General features: G+C 34.6%; 1 protein-coding gene across 6 annotated transcripts in view; it reads right to left on the bottom strand.

The window, feature by feature from the left end:
- Positions 1–470: 470 nt before the first annotated feature.
- The window catches only part of LOC106057040 (dynein beta chain, ciliary-like), a 131,625-nt gene continuing 106,666 nt past the window's right edge, over positions 471–25,429 (bottom strand). For all 6 annotated transcript variants that reach the window (XM_056020081.1, XM_056020082.1, XM_056020083.1 and 3 more), the window contains 14 exons: positions 25,131–25,246; positions 24,156–24,415; positions 23,512–23,682; positions 22,992–23,114; positions 22,576–22,769; positions 20,854–21,130; positions 20,488–20,715; positions 19,932–20,123; positions 19,159–19,278; positions 4,820–5,062; positions 3,898–4,086; positions 2,375–2,490; positions 1,368–1,506; positions 471–1,216 (listed from right to left, as the gene is read on the bottom strand). In XM_056020081.1, coding sequence (XP_055876056.1) covers positions 854–1,216; positions 1,368–1,506; positions 2,375–2,490; positions 3,898–4,086; positions 4,820–5,062; positions 19,159–19,278; positions 19,932–20,123; positions 20,488–20,715; positions 20,854–21,130; positions 22,576–22,769; positions 22,992–23,114; positions 23,512–23,682; positions 24,156–24,415; positions 25,131–25,246 — 2,731 coding nt within the window. In that variant the 3' untranslated portion in view covers positions 471–853. The remainder of the gene's footprint in view (positions 1,217–1,367; positions 1,507–2,374; positions 2,491–3,897; positions 4,087–4,819; positions 5,063–19,158; positions 19,279–19,931; positions 20,124–20,487; positions 20,716–20,853; positions 21,131–22,575; positions 22,770–22,991; positions 23,115–23,511; positions 23,683–24,155; positions 24,416–25,130; positions 25,247–25,429) is intronic.

The following is a 25,429-nucleotide window of genomic DNA, read 5'->3' on the forward strand; positions in this document are numbered from 1 at the left end:
ACACATGGAACAGTGCCAATTATTAAGGAGTAAACATGTAAAAACTAGGATGGTTATTGATGGAATAATAGAAATAATATTAAAAGTTCCTGTTTCAGACCTTGTGGTCTATAGGGCAGATGATGTAAAGGTCATCAGTTTCTGTGGCCAGCACAACGAACAACCGCTTTTACTTTTACCCACCTAATGTCAGGTCCCCATTAGAGCTCGGTAGACTTCTTAGAGGAGCCCAAGATCCCAAAATTCAAAACAAAAAAAAAATATATTTACTCTTGAATTGACAAATAGTTTGAACTAGCCATGAAAATTTTTAAATAAAAACATTTAAAAATGTTTATTGACTAACTAGACTGATTTGTATATGTGGTATTTATGTAATATGAAAATAATAAATGTCTTCAACAAAAGCACATTATCAAGTAAATAAATTTGTAAATATAATGCAAAAAAAAAACAACACACAACTCAGCTCTTACAAAGTAATCATTTTATTGAAAAGAAATATTCATAACTTCAACAAAAGTATAAATAAATAATTCACAGCCATCAATATTTTTTTAGAAATATCTCGCAGACATAAATTATGCAAGTTGCTTCCCTTACAGTTTATAAAAGTAATGGGAAAATATGCTTTTGTAGCTTTAAAAAACCTTTTATGTTAAACTATAGAGAGAATGAAACAATTCTCTTACAACTCAACAATTATAAGCCAACAGGTTCACTGGAAACATGTTTTTGTTCATTTTTTTTTTGTGGTTATTTTACCTCAACACTTAAATATTAAAAGGCCAAATATGATTGTAACATAAGATAAAAATGTGTTAAAACTAAAAAAAAATGTGGAATCAATATCTTACACTTGAAGTAGCAGAGCCACACCACCCAACACCCATTTTGAGGGTTCTTGTTTCGTCTTCAGTCTAAAAGTCCAAACATAAGTGGGGCCTCTGCTTTTGGTCTTATAAACAGGGCAATCATAAACCAGCCTCTGGTCTACACGATCCACAGGTATGGCTCGGAGAAATATAACAGGCATTCTCGGTGTTAGCTCTTTCAGATTGGATTCAGCAATAAAACCTGTCTGCATGTCCCACCTGGCTCCCTCCATATAGAGACCGTGAACATAGGCTCCTTCCCTGGGTGGACCAGACATTTCTTCTTTGTTTTTCTTAGTGACATCACACTGTAGGCACATCCTGTCCAGAGGCCATTCATTCTGACAAATAGTTAATACATTTATTTTACAAATATTCATTTCAGTTGGCTTCTGAGCCTCTATTTCAAAATTGCAAAACAGTGTAAGTGCTTTTAGACATTAAAAAAAAATGGCAATCATAATTGTAATGAAGTCTTTTGAAGTGACTTACTTTTCTGGCTGTTTGCTGCATGATAGCAGTAAGAAAACTCTGAGGATTAAAGAATCCTCCCAACCAAACACTAGCAGGCAGGTTGAAATCATTGATCCAATTTTCCAATTCTCTTGCTCTTTGAATCATATCACCATACCTGAAAAGTTAAATACAAGCTATCATACGTTAGATCTGCCATTAGTGTTTCATTTACTTGCACCATTATAGAAGGTCAGACAAGCAAAAGACATTTGAAAATGGCAGACAAGGAATAAAACAAAATCTAAATTAGCCTCTCAAGTAACTGGATTCTGTGACAGGCAGATAATGTACAGCAGAGCTTGGCTAGGTAAAGGTTTGTGTCACAAACTAAAAAGGCTCTGAGGGGTTGACATAACCTTCTAAACTGTAAAACTGCGACTAGAATAACATCATTCATTAATATTTGTTCTCAGTGCAAGGCAAGGGAAAAAAATTATTTGTATAGCTTATCAAATTTATTTCGTGTGATTCAATATTATGACTTCAACAATTATTCTTAGTGGATTTATTTAATTAAAGTGTTTATAATTTAAATTTGAGGATTTATGTACTTTAATCATTATGTGTGTTCATGTAAGGACAGAGAATTGGCTAAAATCTATCATCACAACATAATAGTTTGTAAAACAAAATAACAGTTAGCTCAAATTATAAGATTTGAATTTCTTCAGCCAAACAATTTTCATATACGCTCTGATTTATTTTTTTTTATTTCCCAACTAGTTTTCTAAAGTCTTTTTATAAATAAATTTTAGTTTTGTAAAATTGAATTTCTAGAGACTTTTTTAAAAAAAAAATTCCAATTTATTTCTAGAGACTTACAAAACTAGTTTTCTCTTGGTTGACAGGATAGTAAAGTTTAATAGATAGAATTATAAACAAACAAAACTGCCTGAGCAAATATTGATTCAATTTTCCTAGAACTTCCCTCCCATCATTTATCAACTAATAAATACAAAGGAGTTTGTGGTGTATTGTCTTACCACTGGGCCAACTGAAACAAAGAAGGGTAAGCTTTTTTTTCCCATCTTTCAGGCACATTGTTTAAAAACAAAGAATTGCTGAGTTGTTCCATCTCATTTGTAATAGTCAGTTCACCCTGCAATAGGAAATGTGTATCTTATTTTAAATCAGCTATCCAGTAGTTCAAAGAAAGATTCCAATTTACAACTGACTTACTGTTATTTCATTCTTAAATGTAAGGAAATCTTTCTTTTTTTTTGTAAAATAGAAAAAAGACAATCCAATAACAGACATAGGGTAACAATGTTTTAACCAAACACAGCTATGAGCATAATAAAAACAAGCAAAATATAAAAAGTACTTTAAAAGCAAACAAAGGGAAAGAACTTACTTTTACAGCCCAATATCACAATATTTTTTCTATATCAAACAATATTAATTAATGACCAAAATTAATAAATTAATTACTTAATTTTTTATTTATTCATATTCTGTTACGGAAAATAACTGTTGTGCAAAGTTTTTGCAAAGAGAATGGGAAGTGGGAGAAATAATGTGTACAAAATCTGTGAGTTGATAGAAGATTTATACATATGCAATAAAATAATGCTACTATACTGATCATAGCACAAAATGTGTCAGACTTCAGCTTTATGCCTAAAATATAAAATGACATATAAATGTTAGGACCGATTACTTTTTTTTTTGTGTATATATTGATTGCTCTGACTGAAGCAATATGAAGCATTATTATTATGCTTAAAGAGTTTAAGAAAAACAAACAAGGTTGCAAAGACAGTTTGTATGGAAACACAAACTCAAAATCTGCCCCGGAAGTGGTCCACCCAGTAGGTAAAAAGGCAGGTTTCAATATTTTCAGAAAGAATATCAGATGAAAGTGAAGTTAGATGAGAATCTGGCCTAACTGATGTCATATAATGATTATCTAACTGATCTAATTGTTTCATTAAGGGTCATTCAAAGCCTCAAGAAAAAAAAACCATTTCAGTACAAAAAAATAGATAATGAAGTGTTTGAAAGACACCAAGCAGCCCTACGCGATAATAAAACTACTTAATTAATGTTGTTTTAAATTGTTCCACTTATATGCATATTAAATAGATTTTTTCTCTTTATAAAGAAAATTGTTTAGTAAATATGGTAGTTAGTATGACAGAACTTACTTAACTTAGCAATACATTTGTAAAAAAAATAAATTATTTGACAAAAAATGTAAAAACTGTTTGCATAAATGTGTTAAAAATATGTTACATAGTCATTTCCCTTACTAAACAGCCTTTCGTGTTTGTTACTATTAATAGTGAATAGTTGTTGATTTTAAAAATTAAATTTTTCGCTTTCAGAAAAGAAAAAGTAACCATCGCATTAGAACTTTGAAAGGTCTAAAATATCATGTTGTCAGATTTTCAATATCTTTCTAGTTTACAAGGACGGACGTACGGACAGACAGACAGACCACACAAAACAAATAGCGTCTTTTCCCCTTTTGGGGGCTGCTAATAAAAAGAGAAGAGTTATTTACCTTGAGGCCAAGATCCAGTTCTTTAAGTGTACGCCTTATCTCCCCTGTCAAACTATTCATCCTCTCACACTCCTGGAAGGCCACTACAACAAATGGGGTCCTTTCATCTGGAGGCACTTTCTGCATGATCTCTTCTACATTGAATGGGTCTGGAAGTTTCTCTGTTAGCTCATCCAGAATCTCCTTCACCTAGACACAAATGAACAGTTTGGATGCAACATACTTGTGGAAAATTAAGTATAAAACTGTTATGGAATGTAAAATACAACATTTACATAATTAGTAAAGAGGTCATAAGAAATTCAGTCTAAGAGAAATGTGTGAAACTCACTTTCTGGGCTTAAAAGAAAAAACAAACTTCAAACAAATAGCTTGTAATAATACTTACTAGAGGGACAAAACTAAAAAAATTAAAAATGTGATGTTTATGGCCTACTTCAGTTGCGAAGCAACTATGGATCATCTCAGGCAAATGAGATAAATGTCTGGGCATTAGCTGTGGTTGGAACAATGTCGTCCACACATCAGTTACCACCTCTCCACGCAGCTGATATATCCAAAGGAGTGGCAAGGCAGCAGAGGTTTGAATTTTCCTTCTCTTAGGTATGTAGCCAGAAACATCTAACAAGCCGGTCCTGCCTGATCGTTACTGGTTTAGACGCCAGTTATTCGCCTTCATCCCTTCTCATGTAACTGAAAACTATTCCACCAGACTCAATATCTAAGCCACACATGACTGGTTGTCAGAGGCTATTTGAGATGCATGCCATTAGGCAGCATTTTGTAGCTAGTGGAGTGCTTATATCGATTACCACTTCTGGCAATGACAACCTTGCGAACCCAAATGCAATGTAACTAAGTGTTTTTATAAGTTAACTATCAATGAAGTCTCCCCACAAACAACTCTTTATAATTAGTTTACCTTCTCTTCCTTAGAGACTGTCTCACCAGATTCACCGGAAGCATCTCTAGGCTGCATCTCAAAGACAGTTCTCAGCAAGTTGTCTGAGGTCTTTGTGAGAAACTCAATCTCAGCATTGGGGTGTAAGCCGTAGAGATAAGGGCTCTCTGGGGGTAGCTCATCATCAATGTACTGGTGGTAGGCTTCATAGTCACTGTTGGGGGGCACAGCAAAGCCTGGGGCCAAGAACAACTCCCCATCAATCTAATACAAATGGACAAATTCTTGTGAAAAGAAAACCAGTTATGCATTGAGCAATTGTGAAAAAATATGACTAATTACAAGATTAAAAAGAAACATTTTACTCTAAAATAGCTTTTCTTTTTCATGTCATTCTGGACATTCCTTCAGGATTGAAATGTTTACATCCTTATCTCCTGCAGAACATGTTGGCAGCAGGCAGAGTTGAACCTTTTGACTTTCAAGATGACAGATGGATCTCAAACCATATGACTAGTCAGCCATCCTTGTTCAAAATTAATAATTCCTTGTCTTATTTACTTATTAATATTCAAAATAATCCATGCATAGTCACATTAATGTTTTACTTAGGTTAGACTGATAGATACAGTGATGATATACAATAACCTGCCACATATTGTAATGAACAGTGGGCAAATAGATGCTATCTTACTAGATTTTTCCAAAGCTTTTGACAAAAGTTCACCGCCATAGTTTGCTTAAAAATTAAAATATTTTGGCATTGATGGTCCATTGCATCAGTGGATTAAAGATAGGGAAAGAACAAATTGTAATAATAAATGGCTCTAAATCAACACCAATAACAGTAAACTCAGGCATACCTCAAGGAACAGTCTTAGGTCCACTACTATTTTTAATTTACATAAATGATTTACCAAATTGCATTAGTTCAGGAACAAAAGTCAGATTATTTGCAGACGATTGCATAATATATAGAACAATAAAAACAATACAATATACAGAAATTTTACAAAGAGAATTAGATGAATTACAGAAATGGGAATCAAATTGGAGCATGTTTTTCCACCCAGAAAAATGTCAGTTATTAAGAGTAACAAAAAAACTAAAACAAATTAATTCCACTTATCTTATTCATGGTAAATCAGTAACACAGACTAAAAACGCAAAATACCTAGGTGTTATAATAAATGAAAAACTATCATGGAATCCCCATATTGATGAAGTTATCAAAAAATCAAACAGAGCATTAGGGTTTATTAAAAGAAATTTCTATAAATCAAATAAGAATATAAAACTAAAATGTTATTTAACCTTGGTTAAGCCAATAATAGAATATGCATCCTCTGTTTGGGACCCCTCAACTCAAGAAAACATTAAGAAACAGGAACAGACACAAAATAGAGCAGTGAGATTCATAACAAACGAATATTCACATTTGACTAGAGTAACACCTATAATAGTAATAGTAATAATAGACTAAAGAAGCTTTGTAAACAGAAGGTAAACCTATATAAAAAATTTAAAGAAACTAATGCAGAAAGAGTTTACAAAAAGTATATAAAAATTAAACACTTAACCCAAAAAGTAAGCAGACAGCTGCAGAGTGAATACATAAACAATGTAATATCTAAAGATAACAACAAAAACCTATGGTCATACATTAAGTCTAAGAAAATGGAAACAACAGGCATAGCGCCATTAAAAGATGAACATAACATAATACATAATGATAATGAAACTAAAGCAAACATCCTAAACAAATACTTTGCATCAGCATTCTCAGCCCCAGGAGACAAAGACATATTACTGAATTTGAACCAAGTAAACAACATAGAAGATATAGTAGTACAAGAAAATGGAATTCAAAAACTATTAGCCAACACCAAACCAAATAAAGCTTCTGGACCTGATGGTATTCCAGCTAGATTACTCAAAGAACTAAGCAATGAGCTAGCCCCAGTGTTCAAAATACTCTTTCAGGCTTCACTTAACCAGGGCAGAGTACCAAAGGACTGGAAAGAAGCTAATGTCACCCCCCTATTTAAAAAAGGAGAAAAATCTGACCCAGGAAACTACAGACCAGTATCACTTACCAGCATCACAGGTAAAATCCTAGAACACATAATATGTAGCAACATCATAAACCACTTAGACAAACATAATGTCCTCACACCATACCAACATGGCTTTAGGAAATATAGATCATGTGAAACACAACTAATAGGACTAATTGATGATTTTTCAAAAGGTTTAGATAATAGTGAACAAATAGATGCTATCTTACTAGATTTTTCTAAGGCTTTTGACAAAGTTCACCACCATAGTTTGCTTAAAAAATTAAAATATTTCGGCATTAATGGTCCACTGCATCAGTGGATTAAAGATTTTCTGATAGGGAGAGAACAAACTGTAATAATAAATGGCTCTAAATCAACACCGATAACAGTAAACTCAGGTGTACCTCAAGGAACAGTCTTGGGTCTACTACTATTTTTAATTTACATAAATGATTTACCAAATTGCATTAGTTCAGGAACAAAAGTCAGATAATTTGCAGACGATTGCATAATATATAGAACAATAAAAACAACACAAGACACAGATATTTTACAAAGAGAATTAGATGAATTACAGAAATGGGAATCAAATTGGAGCATGTCTTTCCACCCAGAAAAATGTCAGTTGTTAAGAGTAACAAAAAAACTAAAACAAATTAATTCCACTTATCTTATTCATGGCAAACCAGTAACACAGACTAAAAACGCAAAATACCTAGGTGTTATTGTTACGACACAAGACTCTTCGAAATAATAATAGACTCTCAGGTTATTACTCTATAAATACTTTAATATTACAACAAGTTATGTAAATACGAACATTTCATTTCTCTTCCTGTCAATTTCTCCCGGCTTTCCCTTTTCAACATCACTTCCATTCATTACACAAATTCGCACCATTATTCATGCACACCGTGCTGCGCTACGACCGTAACACCCCCCTTGTTTGCCAAGTTCGATGTACATCGAACGTCTTTTAAATATCAAATAAAATTATAAATCACTGTTCAATATAATTATATTATCTTCATTAATTCTCATTCTTTTAAACCAGGTAAAAACCAACGACAACAACAAAACCCTCCAACAGCAAAATTAAATATCATCATTCTTTACATTATTATTTTAGGTTCAAAATTACTTACATCCATCCCAATGTATAATGTCCAGACTTCCCCAACGAACCAATCAGAGTAAATCTCATAATTCACAATTATAAACTATAATTAACTATGTAACTGTAATACTATATTTTACATTTCTAACAATGGTTTCATCAAATTCTCAATACAACACCATATATTAATATCTCGACACCTCACACATGTAACAAAGCTTCGTCAATCCATACAGTCTTCGATTACATATACATGTAGTATGTGTATATTTACAAAATGTTCCAATCTGTTATAGATGTCTATTCATTACACTGCTATTCATTGTGTTCTCACCAAAATGATTTTACTGACATTATTCTTTTGACCAACCAACAGAAACAAAATTGACGTGGCCAAGCTCCTTTCCTTACTTCCATTTCTTTTCCTTCTTAGGTACACCGTGATAATGTGTCAGCTATCACATTGTCTTTCCCTGGTATTGTCCTGACCTCAAAGTTATAATCCATAAGTTGCAATGCCCATCTGGCTATTCTGTTGTTCCCTAGTTTATTTGTATTAATGAAGGCCAAGGGAGCGTGATCCGTCCATAATTCAAATTTAGCTCCCATTAGGTAGAACCCTAATTTTGTTATACCCCATACAATGGCTAGTCCTTCCTTTTCAATGGTAGCATATTTCAACTCAGATGCTGTCAGTTTTCTACTCACATATAAAACAGGATGTGGGACACCATTCCATTTTTGCATTAGACAGCCTCCTATTGCAATGGCTGATGCATCTGTAGCCAAAATAAATTCCTTAGTATTGTCAGGTAATTTCAAAATCGGTGCCCCAGAAAAGAAAGTTTTAATTATGTCCAGTGCTTCTTGACATTCCTCCGTCCACACTATATTGTTAGGTTTTCCTTTCTTTGTTAGATTTGTTAGTGGTTCAATTATTTCTGAAAAATTTGCGATAAATTTTCTATAAAAGTTGCATAACCCCAAAAGGCTTCTAATTTGCTTCTTTGTCTTTGGTACCTTAATGTCCAATATTTTTGATACAGTTTCTTCCAATGGTGTAATGTACTCATTTTTAATCTTATACCCCAAAAATGAAATTTCACTTAGGCCAATTTTTATCTTTGTTGGTTTCAATGTTAAATTGTTTTCTTTGATAATTTTAAAAACCTCTCCAAGGCTTTGTATATGCTCATCCCATTGCTCACTAAAAATGCATATATCATCTAAATAACAAATTGTGTCTCTTCTATGGCTGAATAATTTGGCCATCATTCTGTTAAACGTGGCTGGAGCATTTACCAAGCCAAAGCTCATCACATTCCATTGATATATGCCCGAAGGTGTCTTAAATGCCGATAATGGTTTAGCTTCTTGTTTTAGAGGTACTTGCCAGTATCCTCTTGACAGATCCAACGTGCTAAAAATCTTTGCATTTTTTAGCTTAGTAAACATTTCTTCTGCTTGTGGCATTGGAAATGGATCAAATTGTGTGACTTTATTCAACTGTCGATAATCCACACACAATCTTAAGTTGCCACACTTTTTTTTAACAAGCACGACTGGTGCAGCCCATGGTGAACTAGATGGTTCTATCACTCCAAGTGTTAGTAGCTCATCAATTTCCTTCTGTAATGTTTCTCTATGGTGTAATGGGATCGTATATTGTGGCAGTTTATTCGGTACTTTGCCAGTTAACTTGATATCATGTTCTATAATACTTGTTTTCCCAGGTAAATCCGTAAAAATATTCTTATACTCCTCAATTAGTGCCTTGATTTCTTTAGCTCTATCAAGAGAAACTCCATCCACCGTGACATCCTTCCACGTTTGCCTACTTTCTGTTGCCACTGTCTCTATTGGTCTAAACCTTTCCTCTGTCTCCATTTCTTCCGTCACACAGGCACTCATTGTCATTGACTCATCTTTACTCCTTTCTTCACTTCTTTGTCTTGGTCTGAACTCTTTTAACAAATCTACATGAAATATTTTGAGCTTCGAATCAATGTCTATTTCATAATCCACATCGCTAATTTTCCTTGTTATTTTGTACGGTCCCAGCCATTTTGTGAACAGTACATTATTCTTATCCTTGAGTAAGACCAAAACATCTTGTCCTACGTTTAATTCCGTCATTTTTCTATGTTTATTCACCCTGCAACGCGTTAATTCATTTTTCTCTAGTACCTGTCTACCCGCTTCTTCACATGCCTTTATAACCTGATTTCTAGTTTCTGTTACAATATCATAACTGTCATTAGTTCCTACATGTTCATGAGAGATTATCAAATCTTTCACTATTGTCATTGGACCTCGCGGATTTCCTCCATAAATCATTTGAAATGGTGAAAACCCTGTTGTTTCATTACGACTCTCTCTGTATGCAAATAGTATTGACGGAATAGCCATATCCCACTCTTTGGGTTTATCATCCACTACTTTATTTCTTCTTCTTCATCGTTCTCATTGTTATGTTGGAGTGTTCATATGACTAGACCAATACATGAGATGAACTGCGCAGTGGTTTCCAAATCAGGGAGCTCTCCATATAGTTTTCTTTCTATTGGGGTGATTTGGGGCCAATGTCTTATCCGGGCCTCTTGGTAGAGAGAGCAGTTTTGGAGGACGTGGTCGGCATTTTCTGGTGATACTCCACATGGGCAGATTTCACTGGTTCCAATTTTGAGCTTCCGGAACATGTGTTGTCGCATTCTGTTGTGTCCGGTCCTGAGTCGAAAGATTAGACGCTGGTCTTGTCGGGATAGCTTATAGTAAGCATCATCTTTCTTGTGATTTGGATGGGAGCTCGTCCATTTCTCATTTATTTTATCTACAATTAATTTCTTCATTTCTTCTGGATAGAGAGCAGAGTTTACTTGTGAGTTTGTTCTCCCACTCTTGGCGAGTGTGTCAGCCTTCTCATTTCCTGCTAGTTGTATGTGAGCTGGTATCCATTGAATGACAGTTTTTTTGCTGTTGTGGTTGAGCTTTGTGAGTGCTGTTCTGAGGTTTTTAATATAAGGGGAATCAGAGTTTTGCAGGCTTTGGAGGGTTGTTTTTGCGTCTGTTAGAAAGACAATCTGACTGTGAGGGGAACTTGGATGATTTGCTAGCATGGTAGCAGCTAGTGCTAGTGCTTCCCTTTCTGCTCTGTGACTGTCAGAGAGCTCTCCAGTTGCAAAGGATTTTTCTAGTTTTCCTCCATCTGGCCATTCGATAAGTATTCCAGCTCCTCCATTTGTGGTGGCTTTATGGGATGAGCCATCCGTGTAAACTCTGATCCACTGATTGCTAGGGTAATTGGTATGTAGAAAACAGTTCACTATTTCCTTGAGCTCTGTTGGTCTGTAATCAGATTTTCTTTTTATGTTTTCAATATGGTCCCTTATAGTAGGAAGAGGGCTTTCGTCCCAGGGTGGAGATTCATTATAGTGTATCGAGGATTCCAGAGTAATTTTTTCAAGTTGGTGTTTCTTTTTTAGGTTTAGAGATTCCTGTATGAAATTGGTCCTTTTGAGACGGTTTTTTGTGCCAGTTTTGTGGATTTTTGTTCTGAGTGGGTGCCTCTCCAAGGTTTCCAATTTTGTGAATTGGGAAAGGATTTTTATTTCTCTTCTTTCATCCAGAGAGATCAGGGCAGCGGTTTCCTCCATAGCTCTTATGGGTGTTGTTTTGATTGCTCCTGTCATTATCCTTAGACCAATATTTTGAACCTTGTCTATTTTTCTAAGGTTGGTTTGGGCTGCTGAGCCCCATGCTGTGGCACCATATTCTAGTACAGGTCTTACATAACTGGTATAGGTCTTTTTCAGGATGTTGTGATTTGCTCCCCAATCTGTGCCAGCTAATTTTTTCAAGAGGGATAGTCTCTGGATGCCTTTACTCTGTGTTTTATCTATTTGGTTTTTCCAGGTTAGTCTCGGGTCATAGGTGACTCCAAGATAAGTAGGGCTGTCATTTTTTTCTAAAGCTTCCTTATCTAATGTTAATTTTATTGTTTGTTGTTTTGTTGACAGTGAGAATATGGTATATGTTGTCTTTTTTGTGTTAATGGACATGCCCCAGTCTTTGGACCAATTATTGAGTTTATCAAGAGCATCTTGTAATCGAAATTTCGATGTTCCTACATATTCTTCTGTGCTAATTAAGGCAAGGTCATCTGCATACATGCTGCTCTTAACTTTTTTGGGTAGGTTTTGATTTAGATCGTTTATGAATATTAGGAAAAGTGTTGGGGATAGGACTCCTCCTTGGGGGACACCATTTTTTATACCCACTGTGTGGCTTCTTTGTCCTTGCATGCAAACTAAGGCTTTTCTATTATTTAGGTATTCCTTTATCCAGTTGTACATTCTGTGGGATATGTGATGCTGGATTAGCTTGAGCAAGAGACCTTGTTCCCAGACTTTGTCAAATGCTTTTTCTAAGTCAACCCACACAATTGTTGTTGGTTTCTTTTCTTGAAAGCCGTCTTCTATTTCTTGTGTGATGAAGGCAATTTGATCTTCTGTTGATCTGCCTTTTCTAAAGCCAGCCTGGGCTTCAGTGAGTAGGTTATTTGACTCAAGGATCCACGTCAGCCTTCTGTTTATCACTCTTTCCATCAGTTTGCAGGTACAGCTAGTGAGGCTGATGGGACGGTAGCTATCCAGTTTATTTCTTGGCTTGCCGTGCTTTAGTATAGGGATCATAATGGCTTTTTTCCAGATGTTTGGAATTCTGCCAGATTTCCAGCTAGCATTGAATAATTGTAGCAGTTTTCTTTTGGCTTGAGGACCCAAGTGAAGAAGCATGTCATTTGATATTTTGTCTGGGCCCGGGGCTTGTTTTGGTTTGAGGGCTTTTAGGGATTCATCTAGTTCCTTCATTTTAAGATTAGTGGTCATTCCCAAGGAGTAAGCTGGATTGTTTTCTTTAAATTTATCCTGGATTTCTGAGTTTACATCTTTATTTCTACTTTCATTAATTTGTATTTGTCCTACGCTTTGGAAAAACTTAATGAATTCATTTGCTGCTTCTTGGCCTTTCAGGGGTTTGTTGTCCTTTTCTATTACTATAGGAGTTGTTCTGTTTTCTTCCTGGTTGAGACATTTGGCTATACGCCAGAGTTTGTGGCCATCTCTATCTACGTTTAGTTGTTCTGTTTTTTCATGCCAACTTTTCCTCATGGCGGAAAGGTAATTTTTCCTGAAAACTGCGTTAGCTGCTTTTAGATTTATGTTATTTTCTATACAAGGGTTATTTTCTACTGTGTTTCTGGCTTCAATAGTGGCATTGTGGAGTTGTTGAAGGTGATCAGACCAGTTGGGGATATAATCTTTTCTTGCTCCTCTAGGAATTGATTCCTTAGCTGCTAGGAGTATTGCTTTGGAGAAAGCTGAGAATGACTTATTAACCTGATTTGTTTTGCAGTTTATTGAAGTTGTATATAGGTCTGTGAGCTTTGAGAATAGGTGCCAGTTGGCTTTTTTGTAGTTCCATCTGGGGATGGTGGAGTTTTCTGATATTTTGAAGGAGGTATCGATACTGATCAATATGGGTCTGTGGTCGCTGGTGGCTAGCTGGTCTGCAACTTCTCTAGTGCACTTTTTGGATAAGTTGTCTGTTGCAAAGGCTAGATCTGGAGTGGTTGATGTTAGCCAGGCTCTTGAAAAAAAGGTTGGTTTGTCCTCAGGTTTATTTAGCAAGATAAGTCTGTTCTCTGCTTGCCATTCTTCAATTTCTTCTCCCCTGGCATTTAGGTCTGGGTATCCCCAGCTCTGAGAGTGACTATTCATATCTCCTAAGATTAGACAGTCTTCTTGGTCAGGTATTTGAATGTGGTCAATCTCTATTTCCTTGTCTGGTGGGAAGTAGCAGTTAAATAGATTAATATTTCCATCTGGGAGAATTAGCTTAGTTCCCATTATTTCTGATTCTGAGGAGTTGGGCATAATTATGTCTGTGGTAGGGATATCATTTTTAATGAGGGTGAGGATTCCTCCTTTGGGTCTGATTTCTCTATCTTGTCTGATGCAGGTGTAGCCTCTAATGGAGAAACGAAGATTACTGTTCAAATGAGTTTCTTGGATGCAAGCTACATCAATTTCTTTCTCATGCAGAAATATTTTTAGAGCTTCTTTTTTCTTTTGGATGCCCTCTGCGTTCCATTGTAAGATTTTTAGACTTTTGGTCTTGGAGTGTTGGCCAGTAGTATTTACTTTCTTGTCCCTGCTCCTGGCTCCACAGGCAGAGATAGAAGAACCACCAGCTCGCTTGTGTGGGCTCCTTCGAGGCGGAGAGCCCGGCCCCCTACCTGCGCGGCGGGATTCCACAGGCAGGACGCCACATCTATTAGAATCGTTACTGAACTCCAACATAGATGAGGTTGCGTGTCAATGTGTTATGCGCCAGGAGGCCCATTGACTCCGACTTCAGCCTGCTTTTCTTTCTGGGTGTGCTCCCATAGCCTTTGATCAACCAAGATCATCTGCAAGGCAGCAGGTGTTTATTTTCGGAGTTTTCTCTCCTAGATGAACTGCTATCCCTAGCTAACGGGTTTCATCTACCCGGGTTTAGAGTTAGAGCGCCCTATACTCGCTTTTTGCAATCATTTCCCTGGATTTCTGAGATGTTTTTAGTAAATATTCTAACCACTGGAATACTTCACCTCATCCTCCATGACTGCAAACCAGTTGGTCCGCGGCTGTTTATTTGCTATTCACAGCTAACCCTTATATCTAAGGGTCTTTCCCCTATCCGCCACCTGGGGACGCGCTTGGTAGAAGGTGGTAGCTCCCCCAAGATCCACTACTTTAGATAATGCTTTCTTTAGCGTACCATTAAAGCGTTCGCAAATACCATTGCTCTGTGGGTGGTAAGGGGCTGTAAACCTTTGCTGAATCCCAAACATGTTCAAGAATGTTGTAGTCAGCTGACAGTTGAATTGAGTGCCCCTATCTGATAATATTTCTTTGGGAAATCCAAATCTTGTAAATAACATATATAATGCTTGTACTATGTCTCTGGCTTCAATTCTTTTGAGTGGAATAGCCTCTGGCCATCTTGAGCACACGTCTATCACAGTTAAAATATAACGGTGACCCCTATTCGAAACTACTGGCATTGGACCAATCAAATCAATCGCTATTTTACTAAATGGTCTATCTGCTATATCCACCCTTTGTAATGGTGCTTTTATTTTTCTTGCCCCTTTTATTTGGCATAGTCTGCACGAAGTCACATAGTTTTTGATGTCCTTACTAATAGATGGCCAATAGAAATCCTTGAATATTCTTTGTTTCGTTTTATGTATTCCCATATGTCCTGCGTGTGCTACATCATGCCCATTTTCCATAACAAGCTGCCTGAATTCTCTAGGTACCACAAGCTGGATTATTGTTTCCCCATGCCATTCAATCTCTCTAACAAGAGCTCCTCTTTCTATAAAGAATCTTCCTCCTCTACCTCCTTTCTGAGCCAGCTGACGTAACTCTGGGTCATTTTTTTGTTTTGTGATAAATTTTTCTTTGTTAAATACTATATCTTTGATTTCTATTGTTTCTGTGTTTTCATGTTGTTCTTCATCTTGCTCTTTTTCCTTAGTTGATAACTCAAACAATTTTGCCAAATCTCCTTCCTCTACATCATTACTACAGGATCGAGTAGTCGCCATTCCACAACAATTTTTCCAAACTTCTATCTCATTTTCCGTGCACTTCTTTATGTTTGGTATATTGCCAATAATCAAATCAATTTGATCATGGTCTATAACACATGCCTCTACGATCCCCGTATAATACGGTGTTTTAATGTTCACTCGGGCCACGGGTAATCGTACTGTTTTACCATCAAACATAATACATGCTTTGTTTTTTCCAGTATATTCATGATCTTCAACCAATTTTCGGTTTATTCCAACAATAGTGCTCCCAGTGTCCCTTATCGTTCTTGCAGCCTTATTTCCTACAAATGTTTGAAAACAGTCTAGACTTCCTGAACTCGACAATAACGACAAACTTTGATCTCTTCTATTTCTTCCGCTGTCATATCTTCCCTGTCTGTTTCCTTGATATCGCCCTCTGTAGCTATTATACTGGCCTTGTCTACTATCTATTTGGCTCCTTCCTTGTCCTCTAAACCTATTCTGTCCTTCATATCTAAATCTTCTATTGTTGCTATAACTGTCTTGTGTTTCTCTAGCTCTATTAAATGCTACTATTTCTTCAATATCGCTACCTCTGTTTAACTTTTTTCAGGATGTGCCACTTTGTAAGCCCTTATTAATTTTACAATCTCATCTACAGATTTTGGCTTTCTCTCCAGCAGGAATATTTTTAGTTCATCCTGACTCTCATAAATGACTTTATCCAGCATAAGAAATACCTTTAGTCCATCAAACGTCTTCTCTATTTTTGATGACTCTGTCCAATTGTCAAAGTAGCTATTCATCTTGTCTAAAAATGTTTGGGGGTCCTCGTTGGTTTCAATGGTGCAATTAACATATTGTTGACGATAAAACGCCTCAGTTTTGCCAAATGTTCGTAGTAATTGCTCCTTTACTATTTGGTAATTATTCTGATTCATGCAAATCTTTGACGGTACCTCCGCTGCAAATGACTTCGATAACAAAAATGTCCATTTATCTTCCGGAAAAGCTAATTCTTTCATTTCAATTTCAAACTTCATTAAGAAAATATCTATGTCTATTTTATTCTCATCAAACATTGTACCTTTATATTTTGCCAATTTATTTCCAGACACGTCATTTTTCTTTCCAGTACCTTCATCTTTAGCTTTTCCTTTTTTTATTTCCAACTTTTCTTTCTCTATGGCTAACCTTTCTTTCTCAATAGCTAGCTTCTCTTTCTCAATTTCTTTATCCGTAACTAATTTCTCTTTACTGATAGCCAACTTCTCTTTCTCTATTTCCTTTTCCATGACTAACTTCTCTTTCTCTCTTTCTTTTTCCATGGCTAACTTCTCTTTCTCTATTTCCTTTTCCATGGCTAACTTCTCTTTCTCTATTTCCTTTTCCTTGACTAGTTTCTCTCTTTCTATTAATCTTTCTTGTACATATTTTCTCAGCTCTGCTCCTTCTAATTCCAATAGTCTCCCTTCTTCTTTCAAAGCAACTATCTCAGCTTTATCCGCCATTTGTATTTTTTCTTTATCGAGTTATCTGACCATATCAATTAAATATATTTGATTCTCATATACTTAATGCTTGGACCCAACAATGTTCATATCTAAATGTAATGTAATGAACCAAACGTTTAATGTTATTCCAATACAAATATGTATCTACTTCCCGGAATACTCTTCTTCCTGTTGGTATAACTGCCAATGCTAGTGTATATTCTCCGCCGGTGATATGTGTCTTTCGTTATTTGTCTATATGCCGTGGTCAGTGTATATCCGTTGGTCCTAAATAGGCACTGTTCTCCACCGTAGTCAAAATTCACTAGTGTTGCCCACAGCAGAGCTAATAATCGTACAAATTTCCATCAATATTGAATGTTAAAGGTTATTGTTGAGAACTATGACCAGCCAGAATAATGAACATGTACTTCAGCAGCCACTGACATGATTTTTTTTTAATTATTTTTTTTTTTCAATAAATTCGTAGCACATCCAAATACAGTGGGTAATCCCTGACGTTTTCACATTGGTGAATGTAGAGAATTGACCGTCATAATAATTATAATGATATAAATCTAGATTTAAATGTTAATCCAATTGATTAATTCAACAATAATGTTTTTAGTTAAGTTTCAACTAAAGGTTTATGTTTACCAGTGAGTCTAGTACATAGCTTTTGAGATTTAGATGACGCTACTCTCCCAATCTTAATAGATCTAGAGATTTTGTTACACTTTGTAGTACTAGTAATACCTCAGTAGACAGGAATTAGATACCGATATAACGCAGGTCTTGCCTTTTCCGTTGGGCGCCACTTGTTACGACACAAGACTCTTCGAAATAATAATAGACTCTCAGGTTATTACTCTATAAATACTTTAATATTACAACAAGTTATGTAAATACGAACATTTCATTTCTCTTCCTGTCAATTTCTCCCGGCTTTCCCTTTTCAACATCACTTCCATTCATTACACAAATTCGCACCATTATTCATGCACACCGTGCTGCGCTACGACCGTAACAGTTATAATAAATGAAAAACTATCATGGAATCCACATATTGATGAAACTACAAAAAAATCAAACAAAGCATTAGGATTTATTAAAAGAAATTTCTATAAATCAAATAAGAACATAAAACTAAAATGTTATTTAACCTTGGTTAGGCCAATAATAGAATATGCATCCTCCGTTTGGGACCCCTCAACTCAAGAAAACATTAAGAAACTGGAACAGACACAAAATAGAGCAGTGAGATTCATAACAAACGAATATTCACATTTGACTAGAGTAACACCTTTAGTAAAATCACTAAATTTAGAAAGCCTTCAGGACAGAAGGCTCAAAAGTAAAGTAGCAATCATACATAAAAACACTGAACCATAATCTTCAAATACAAAAACAAAATTTAATAAAATACTCTGAAAGACACAAAGATAAAGGCACATTCCTCGTCCCATATGCTAGGACAAATTTGTACAAATACTCCTTCTTCCCTAGTGCTATTAGAGCATGGAATGGGTTGCCTGAGCTAGCCAGGAAAACCAGTGACTTGGCAGAATTTAAGTCATTGGTTAATATGCATGACTAAATGCATGACGCGTAGGACGTAATCATCTTCTTTTTTGAGGTAATGTCTGTATTATATAAGATAAGATAAGATAACACCTTTAGTAAAATCACTAAAATTAGAAAGCCTTCAGGACAGAATACTCAAAAGTAAAGTACCAATTATACATAAAACTCTGAACCATAATCTTCAAATACAAAAACAAAATTTAATAAAATACTCAGAAAGACACAAAGATAAAGGCACATTCCTCATCCCATATGCTAGGACAAATTTGTACAAATACTCCTTCTTTCCTAGTGCTATTAGAGCATGGAATGGGTTGCCTGAGCTAGCCAGGAAAACCAGTGACTTGGCAGAATTTAAGTCATTGGTTAATATGCATGACTGAATGCATGATGCGTAGGACGTAATCATCTTCTTTTTGAAGTAACGTCTATATTATATAAGAAGTAAGAACTCCAAAGAAGTATTTAACTGGTCAACTCACCATATCCTGATTCATGTAAACTTCAAGGTAAGTTCTACAAAGTTTTCTGTCCCAGTCATCTGTGATATGTCCTCCATACATAATTTCACCAAATAAGTAACGAAGATCTTCCCATGGGATCTACACAATTAAAAGGATAGATTTAGTACAGGGCACCTGATTTTAGAAGGAAAGCGATGGTGTAATTTGGTGTTGAATAAAATCAATAAAACTAAAATGCATTATAAACAAGAGAATAAATATTTTCACAGCACGTTATAAAAATGAACACATTGCAAGCAAAACATACAAAATCCTTTTCTTTAAAAAAAAACTAAGCTTATCTAAAGAAGTAGAACTTGGTCCTTAAAATTATATCTACCAATAATGTACTCAATATCAAACAAAATAATTAATTATCAATAATTTAGTTACATATGTGAATGCTGAGGTATTAGTTTTCCTTGTCCTGATTAAACAAAATAGTTAATTACCAGTAATTAACTGTCTAATTGTAGTTTTTTTTTATTGATGTCTTGTCTATGTCAATGAATAATTGTGTGAAGTTTCAGCATGATCCAACAATGGGTGTGGGAGAAATAATGTGTACACACTTTTTACCAGATAGACAGACAAACAGAGTGAGTTGATATAAGCTTTGCAAAAACTGATTGAGAATCTTAAATGTATTCATTAGTTGATGAATACAAACTAAACATCGATGTTGTTAGATACAAACAGATAAAAGAGACTTTTCCTAGCATAGGAGTCGGTGCAAAAACATTGTTCCTTACTTTGTTGTTCGCTTCCAGATAATTGTACAATACATTAACACTGATGGTCAAATCTCCCACATTGAAGGGGTAGACTCTGTTCCAGCCTTGAGCTCCAAACTTTCTTCTTTCACAAACTACAGCATGGAAGTAGCACAGGGCAAACAGTATGGACTTGAACTCCATTTCTTTAGAACACATCTCAAGGGTATCCTGAAACAGCAGGAGTAGAACATAGTAGAATTTCATCACATGCTTCTTCACTTAAATAATAAAATAAGATCTATAAAGATTAATGTCCTGACAATGCCAAGAATGTTACAATGAACACTACAACAGAGTTAATTAGAGTTATTAGTATTAATTTCATCTTCAGTGCCGAGACTGTTCTTAAACTCATAAACATGAACATCACCAAAAAATAAGCAAAGAAAATAAAATGATATGAAATAAAAAAAAAAAGGTCTAACACTGATAACAGAAATGAAAGAAGAGAACTATGAACAACACATAGTGCTACCAAAGAACAGGAAAGGTGAATATGAGGTTAAATGACAAAAACATTCTATAGTCAGACCTGTGTAAAATTGTCCAGAGCTTTATGCAAGTTAGCAAACATGCCTGTAGGTGGTTCATTAGTGATCTTGACAGAAGACTCAAGGATTCCTTGAGGAATGATATGAAATTCTCGATCTGGTGCAGGCTCGGCACTGATGAACAGTCTGTAGTTAAGATGACTCTCTTCTGAATACTGCTCCAGCTTCTTCTCTAGGTTTGGAAGCCATCTTGCAACTAGGTGGACATTCTAAGCAACATTTTATACAGAATGTTCATCATATACTATGAAAAAAGGTTGCTATGTCTATGATAACATTTGTGACAGTTCTAGTGTTAACATGTAATAATTTGTCATTTGTTATCATAACTAGAACAATTTCTCTACCTGTAACACAACCCAGTGACCTTTCTTGGCAGCCACATCAATGGCACGCTCTGCTACAATTTCCTGTCCCTGGCCTAAGGAGATGTTGTGGAGATTCTCCTTGGCTGTGGTGTAACCTAACTTCCTTCCAAGCTTTTCCACATCCTTCAGTGGATCAACACCAGGGGAGAGAATAAAGAACATTGGAGTAGCAGGTCCTGATTCCTCAAAAGATTTACCAAATTCTACAGATCTGTTCTCCACATATTTACGTCCCATGGTTTCCTCTATAAACTGACTGTGTGACAAACAAATTTTCATTAGGACTATTTCTGGAAACATTGACTATCATTATGTAGTGATGGGAACTAAACTAACTTTTAAAAGTTAAACTAAAACTAGTTTTCAACTAAAATAAAGTAGTTCAACTATTAGTTTATCATGAATTTCAGAATATAGTTAACTAAACTAAAGAAAGTTAATTAAACTATAACAAACTTTTTTTTCTGAGCAGGGAGGGTGTATAACTATTTTAGTGTAAAGATATATCTACGAACATGCTTGACTAGCCACGCCAGTGTGTTATTTTCTTGTCTGACCTCTCCACATTAAGCAAACACTATTGCATAACGCTTAATGCAGGGTAGTCTTACAGTATTATCGACTCCAGACGTACAGTACACTAGGCCTACATGTGGCCATGTGTATGTCTAGATGACGAGGTTGTTAAAATCAGTTGGACACAGTCTATTTACTTTATGGTCAGAGAGGGTGTGGATTAAGATTTTTTTTCTAGAGTTGGTTATCCTAATGCTTTTAGATCTATATAGGCCTAGCTGTAAATTTAGACTTAATAGATCTCAATAATAAGTCTTAAGACTATAAAAGGGTGTATCTGCAGTTAAAAAATATTGTTTGCAGCAAATGAATTGATTAAAACCACTAAATATTGACCTAATTCACTAATCAGATTCCCACTAGAAACTAAAATTAAACAACTCCACGTGGCTCACAAAAACAAATGGAACAACCTCATTCATAATACTGCATAGAAGCTTTTGGCAAAAAATGTTTAACATTTTATAATACTGCTACTTTCAAGTGCAAATATTTACTCCCATAACTTCTACCAGGATCTTACTTTAGCCACTTCAAATGCAGACTGTCTAAATAGTTGTTAACTGCATCATTTTTTTTTTGATAATCAAAGTTATTGATATCACATGACCAGAAAACAGGGAGGGCGTTTCAACCCTGACCACATGTTGAAAAGTTTTAAAAATTTTAATTAAACTTTTTAGTTAGTAACTAAAAAAATTAATTAAACTACGATTTTAACTAAACTTTTTTTTTTTTAGTTAAACAATGGCCTTAACTAATTTTTTTTAGTTAAACTAAAAGTTTCTAACTTTTTATAACTTTTGCCCATCACTATCATTATGAAAGGTAATTAATAAAAAAAATTACAAAAAACATACAAAAATTAAAGCATAAAAGTTAATTATTCATAGACGTGTTATAAAATAAAATTGTTGTTGGGTATAGGGTTAGGGATATAAGGGATAGAATATCAAACTTAACTGTCATTAACTTTTGAAAAAGTATCTTTTAATATATATATTAATAAAACTTGTTAAAATAAACTTTTCCTTGATCACTTATTTTGGAGTAATTAAATTTTTTTTAAGCAACTGCAGAATTTGAAAAAATTTCATTTTCCTAGAAACTTTAATCACAACTTACGTAATGGCATTGCTCATACGATCTGGTCGTAATGCTCGCATCATACACAGTTTTTCAATCAGAGATTTATTTTTCCATTCTTGAGGGAACTTTTCTTTCTCAGGAGCTTCACCTTCCACAAATTTCTTCCAGCGTTTTGCTGAACCAAGAACATCTTTATCCAAATTCTTAAAGGCTTCTTTTTCTGACAGAGCCTGATAAAATTGAACAAAAACAAGATAGCCATTGCTAAAATTAACTGCAAAGAAAATGATTGAGAACTTATTTATGGAATTTTTTAAATTTGTATTTCATTAAATTTTCTAAAAGCTAAAATATGTAAGAATTAGTATTAGCAAAAACAACTGTTTTCAAGTAGATTATGTTGTGAAATTATTTTGATCAGATTTGTAAAAGTAAACACAACAGCCACCAACCTTGATTCCTCCCCAACTTAGATCATTTAGGAAATCTACAGGAGAAGGCACATCAGAGGTTGCAGGATAACGAAGCAGAAAATCTAAAGCATCCATATCTATTTCCTTTAGTTGAGCTAAAATCTGTGGGAATCAAGTTCTACAAGCTAGAAAATAAAATCTTATTCACCAGTACAAAACAAAACAAAACAAGAACTTGCATATATTAACATTTTTATATCACTGTCATTAATTTTAATAATTTTTAGCTGTTGAGAATTTTCCTGCATTGTTTCATTTTTCCAAAATTAAAAAAAAAAACATTTTATGCGAAATATATAGGCCTACAATGGAAGTAAAAAGGTAATTTAAAAAAAAATTAATTAGCTGCCTAAAAAACTGTTTTTAAACAATCTAAACACAGAGGTTTGTTTAAACTAGAGTTGATTTTCTTTTATTGGTGTTTATCGAAATTGATGATTCTAATTGATTATTTTAAGCTTCAACTCATTAGTTATATACTCTATGGCAGGATACAAACTTGGAATGTCAACATTGTTCCAAAGATCAACTTGTCTCTTTCAAACAGCCCTCTGGTTGTATATACATATGTTGAATAAGTGATACAGTCTATCAAGTTCTTCACTCTCTCCTCTTCTGTATCTCCTGATTCAGCTCTGTCAATAGCTTTGTCAAACACAACACTGAAAGCCTGTAATTTGGGATGTACTTCTAATTAATCTAGTGAAAGCTATAACATTACAAACATCTGGTATATACTAAATAAAAACTTTTTTTGTCTAAAATTATGAAAGGCATGTGGTAAATTATTTGGTAATATAACCCTAATTTCAAAACTAATAGCCTGCAAGTAGGGAATCAAAAAAAAAAATTATTATCCTTCCAAAATGTTCCACACATTCAAGAACCAGCTAGTGTTTTTTTTTTTGACATGTGCAAAGAGTATTGAGCCTCATACTTTGTTCAACACATAATAATTAAAGATTGAAAGTGTCCAGTTAACCAGGGACAAAGCTTACACTTCCTGAAAAGTGAAAGAGACAGGAAAGACAGTTCCCCAAAACAGTCACAAAAAATTTAACTAAAAAATATGAAACTAAACTTGTACTAACTTTTAAAGAAAATTGTATTAACTAAAAGTTCAGAAACTAAACTTGTACTAACCTTTAAAGAAAACTGATACATAGGATGAATTCTATACAAATCATTGAGAATGAAATACAGCAATGAAGCTCTGGCTGAGACTGGTCGATAAATTTCTCTTGCTGTATTGATTTCAACTTCTGTAATTTTAGCCTCTGCCGACTTGGCCTCTATGTCAGCAGCGGTACGCTTGGTGGTCTCTAAGTTTTCAACTAAGGCATAGTCCCCTAAGAAATTTCCTTCAGCTGTGGACAGTCTGGCTAGAAGATTATCCTCTAGACCTAACAGACAAAATGAAGATAATACATTTTTAAACAAGCAAAATTAAAAAAAAAATACTTAAAAAAAAATAAAGCGTATATATAGTGTAATTGTATACATTAGTTTGGATCAGTCATGTAATTAAATTTGTAATATCCAGACTAACCATAATAAATCTGGGTATCTGGATGAAGGTTACCGTGATTGCTTTTTAAATTTATTATATAAATATAAAAAAATTTGAATGAAAATAAATTTGAACTTAAGCTAATATACTACCACTGGACCATCAAAGTGCTTATGAAAATAGGTTTTATAGTTATCTATTGTAAGTTTCAATTCTTTAAGCCTCGACCTACTTCTCTACACAAAGTATAAAGGAGACTAATTCAACTTATTCCCAGACATCTGTCAAGTACAAGTTCTTTCCCTTGTTCAATGCCAAACAAAATAGTTAATTAACAAATTAGTAAATTAAAAAAAATTGGTTCTTGTTTTGCAAGGTACATGAAAAAATTGTGCAAAATTTCAACTAGATCCGTGATTGGGTGTGGGAGAAATAACATGTACACACTTTTTACAAGACTGACATACAGAGTGAGTTACCAAGATACATTTTCATTATTAAAATGTTTTTTCAAGGGCGTCCATTGACTTTCTTAAATAAAACATCCATAAATGAACATATTCTAAGCAAATAGAGAATACAATTGATGTAGCCAACAGTGCACAAACCTTTAAGTATAATTTTGAACTCATTTTGTTGCCTAGTGAGGTCAGATTTGAGTTTCTCCAAGTCAGGTCTCTCCTTGGAAACCACAGCCCCTAATAGTTGATCTTCTAATCCATCTCTGTTGAAAGTAAGAAAATGTGCCTTTAAAACTAGATGCTTTCAATACAGTAAGCAATTCAAATCTTACTGCATCAAAAATCTTTATATTATCAAGTTATTTTAAACGAGCTTGGAAGCCTTTTACAAACCAAATATTCCAAATATATAACCAATGTCTTGTGAAGAAATTATGTGATGTTAA

The sequence above is a fragment of the Biomphalaria glabrata genome, chromosome 2 (genome assembly GCF_947242115.1).
Source record: "Biomphalaria glabrata chromosome 2, xgBioGlab47.1, whole genome shotgun sequence".
Taxonomy (NCBI): Eukaryota; Metazoa; Mollusca; class Gastropoda; family Planorbidae; genus Biomphalaria; species Biomphalaria glabrata.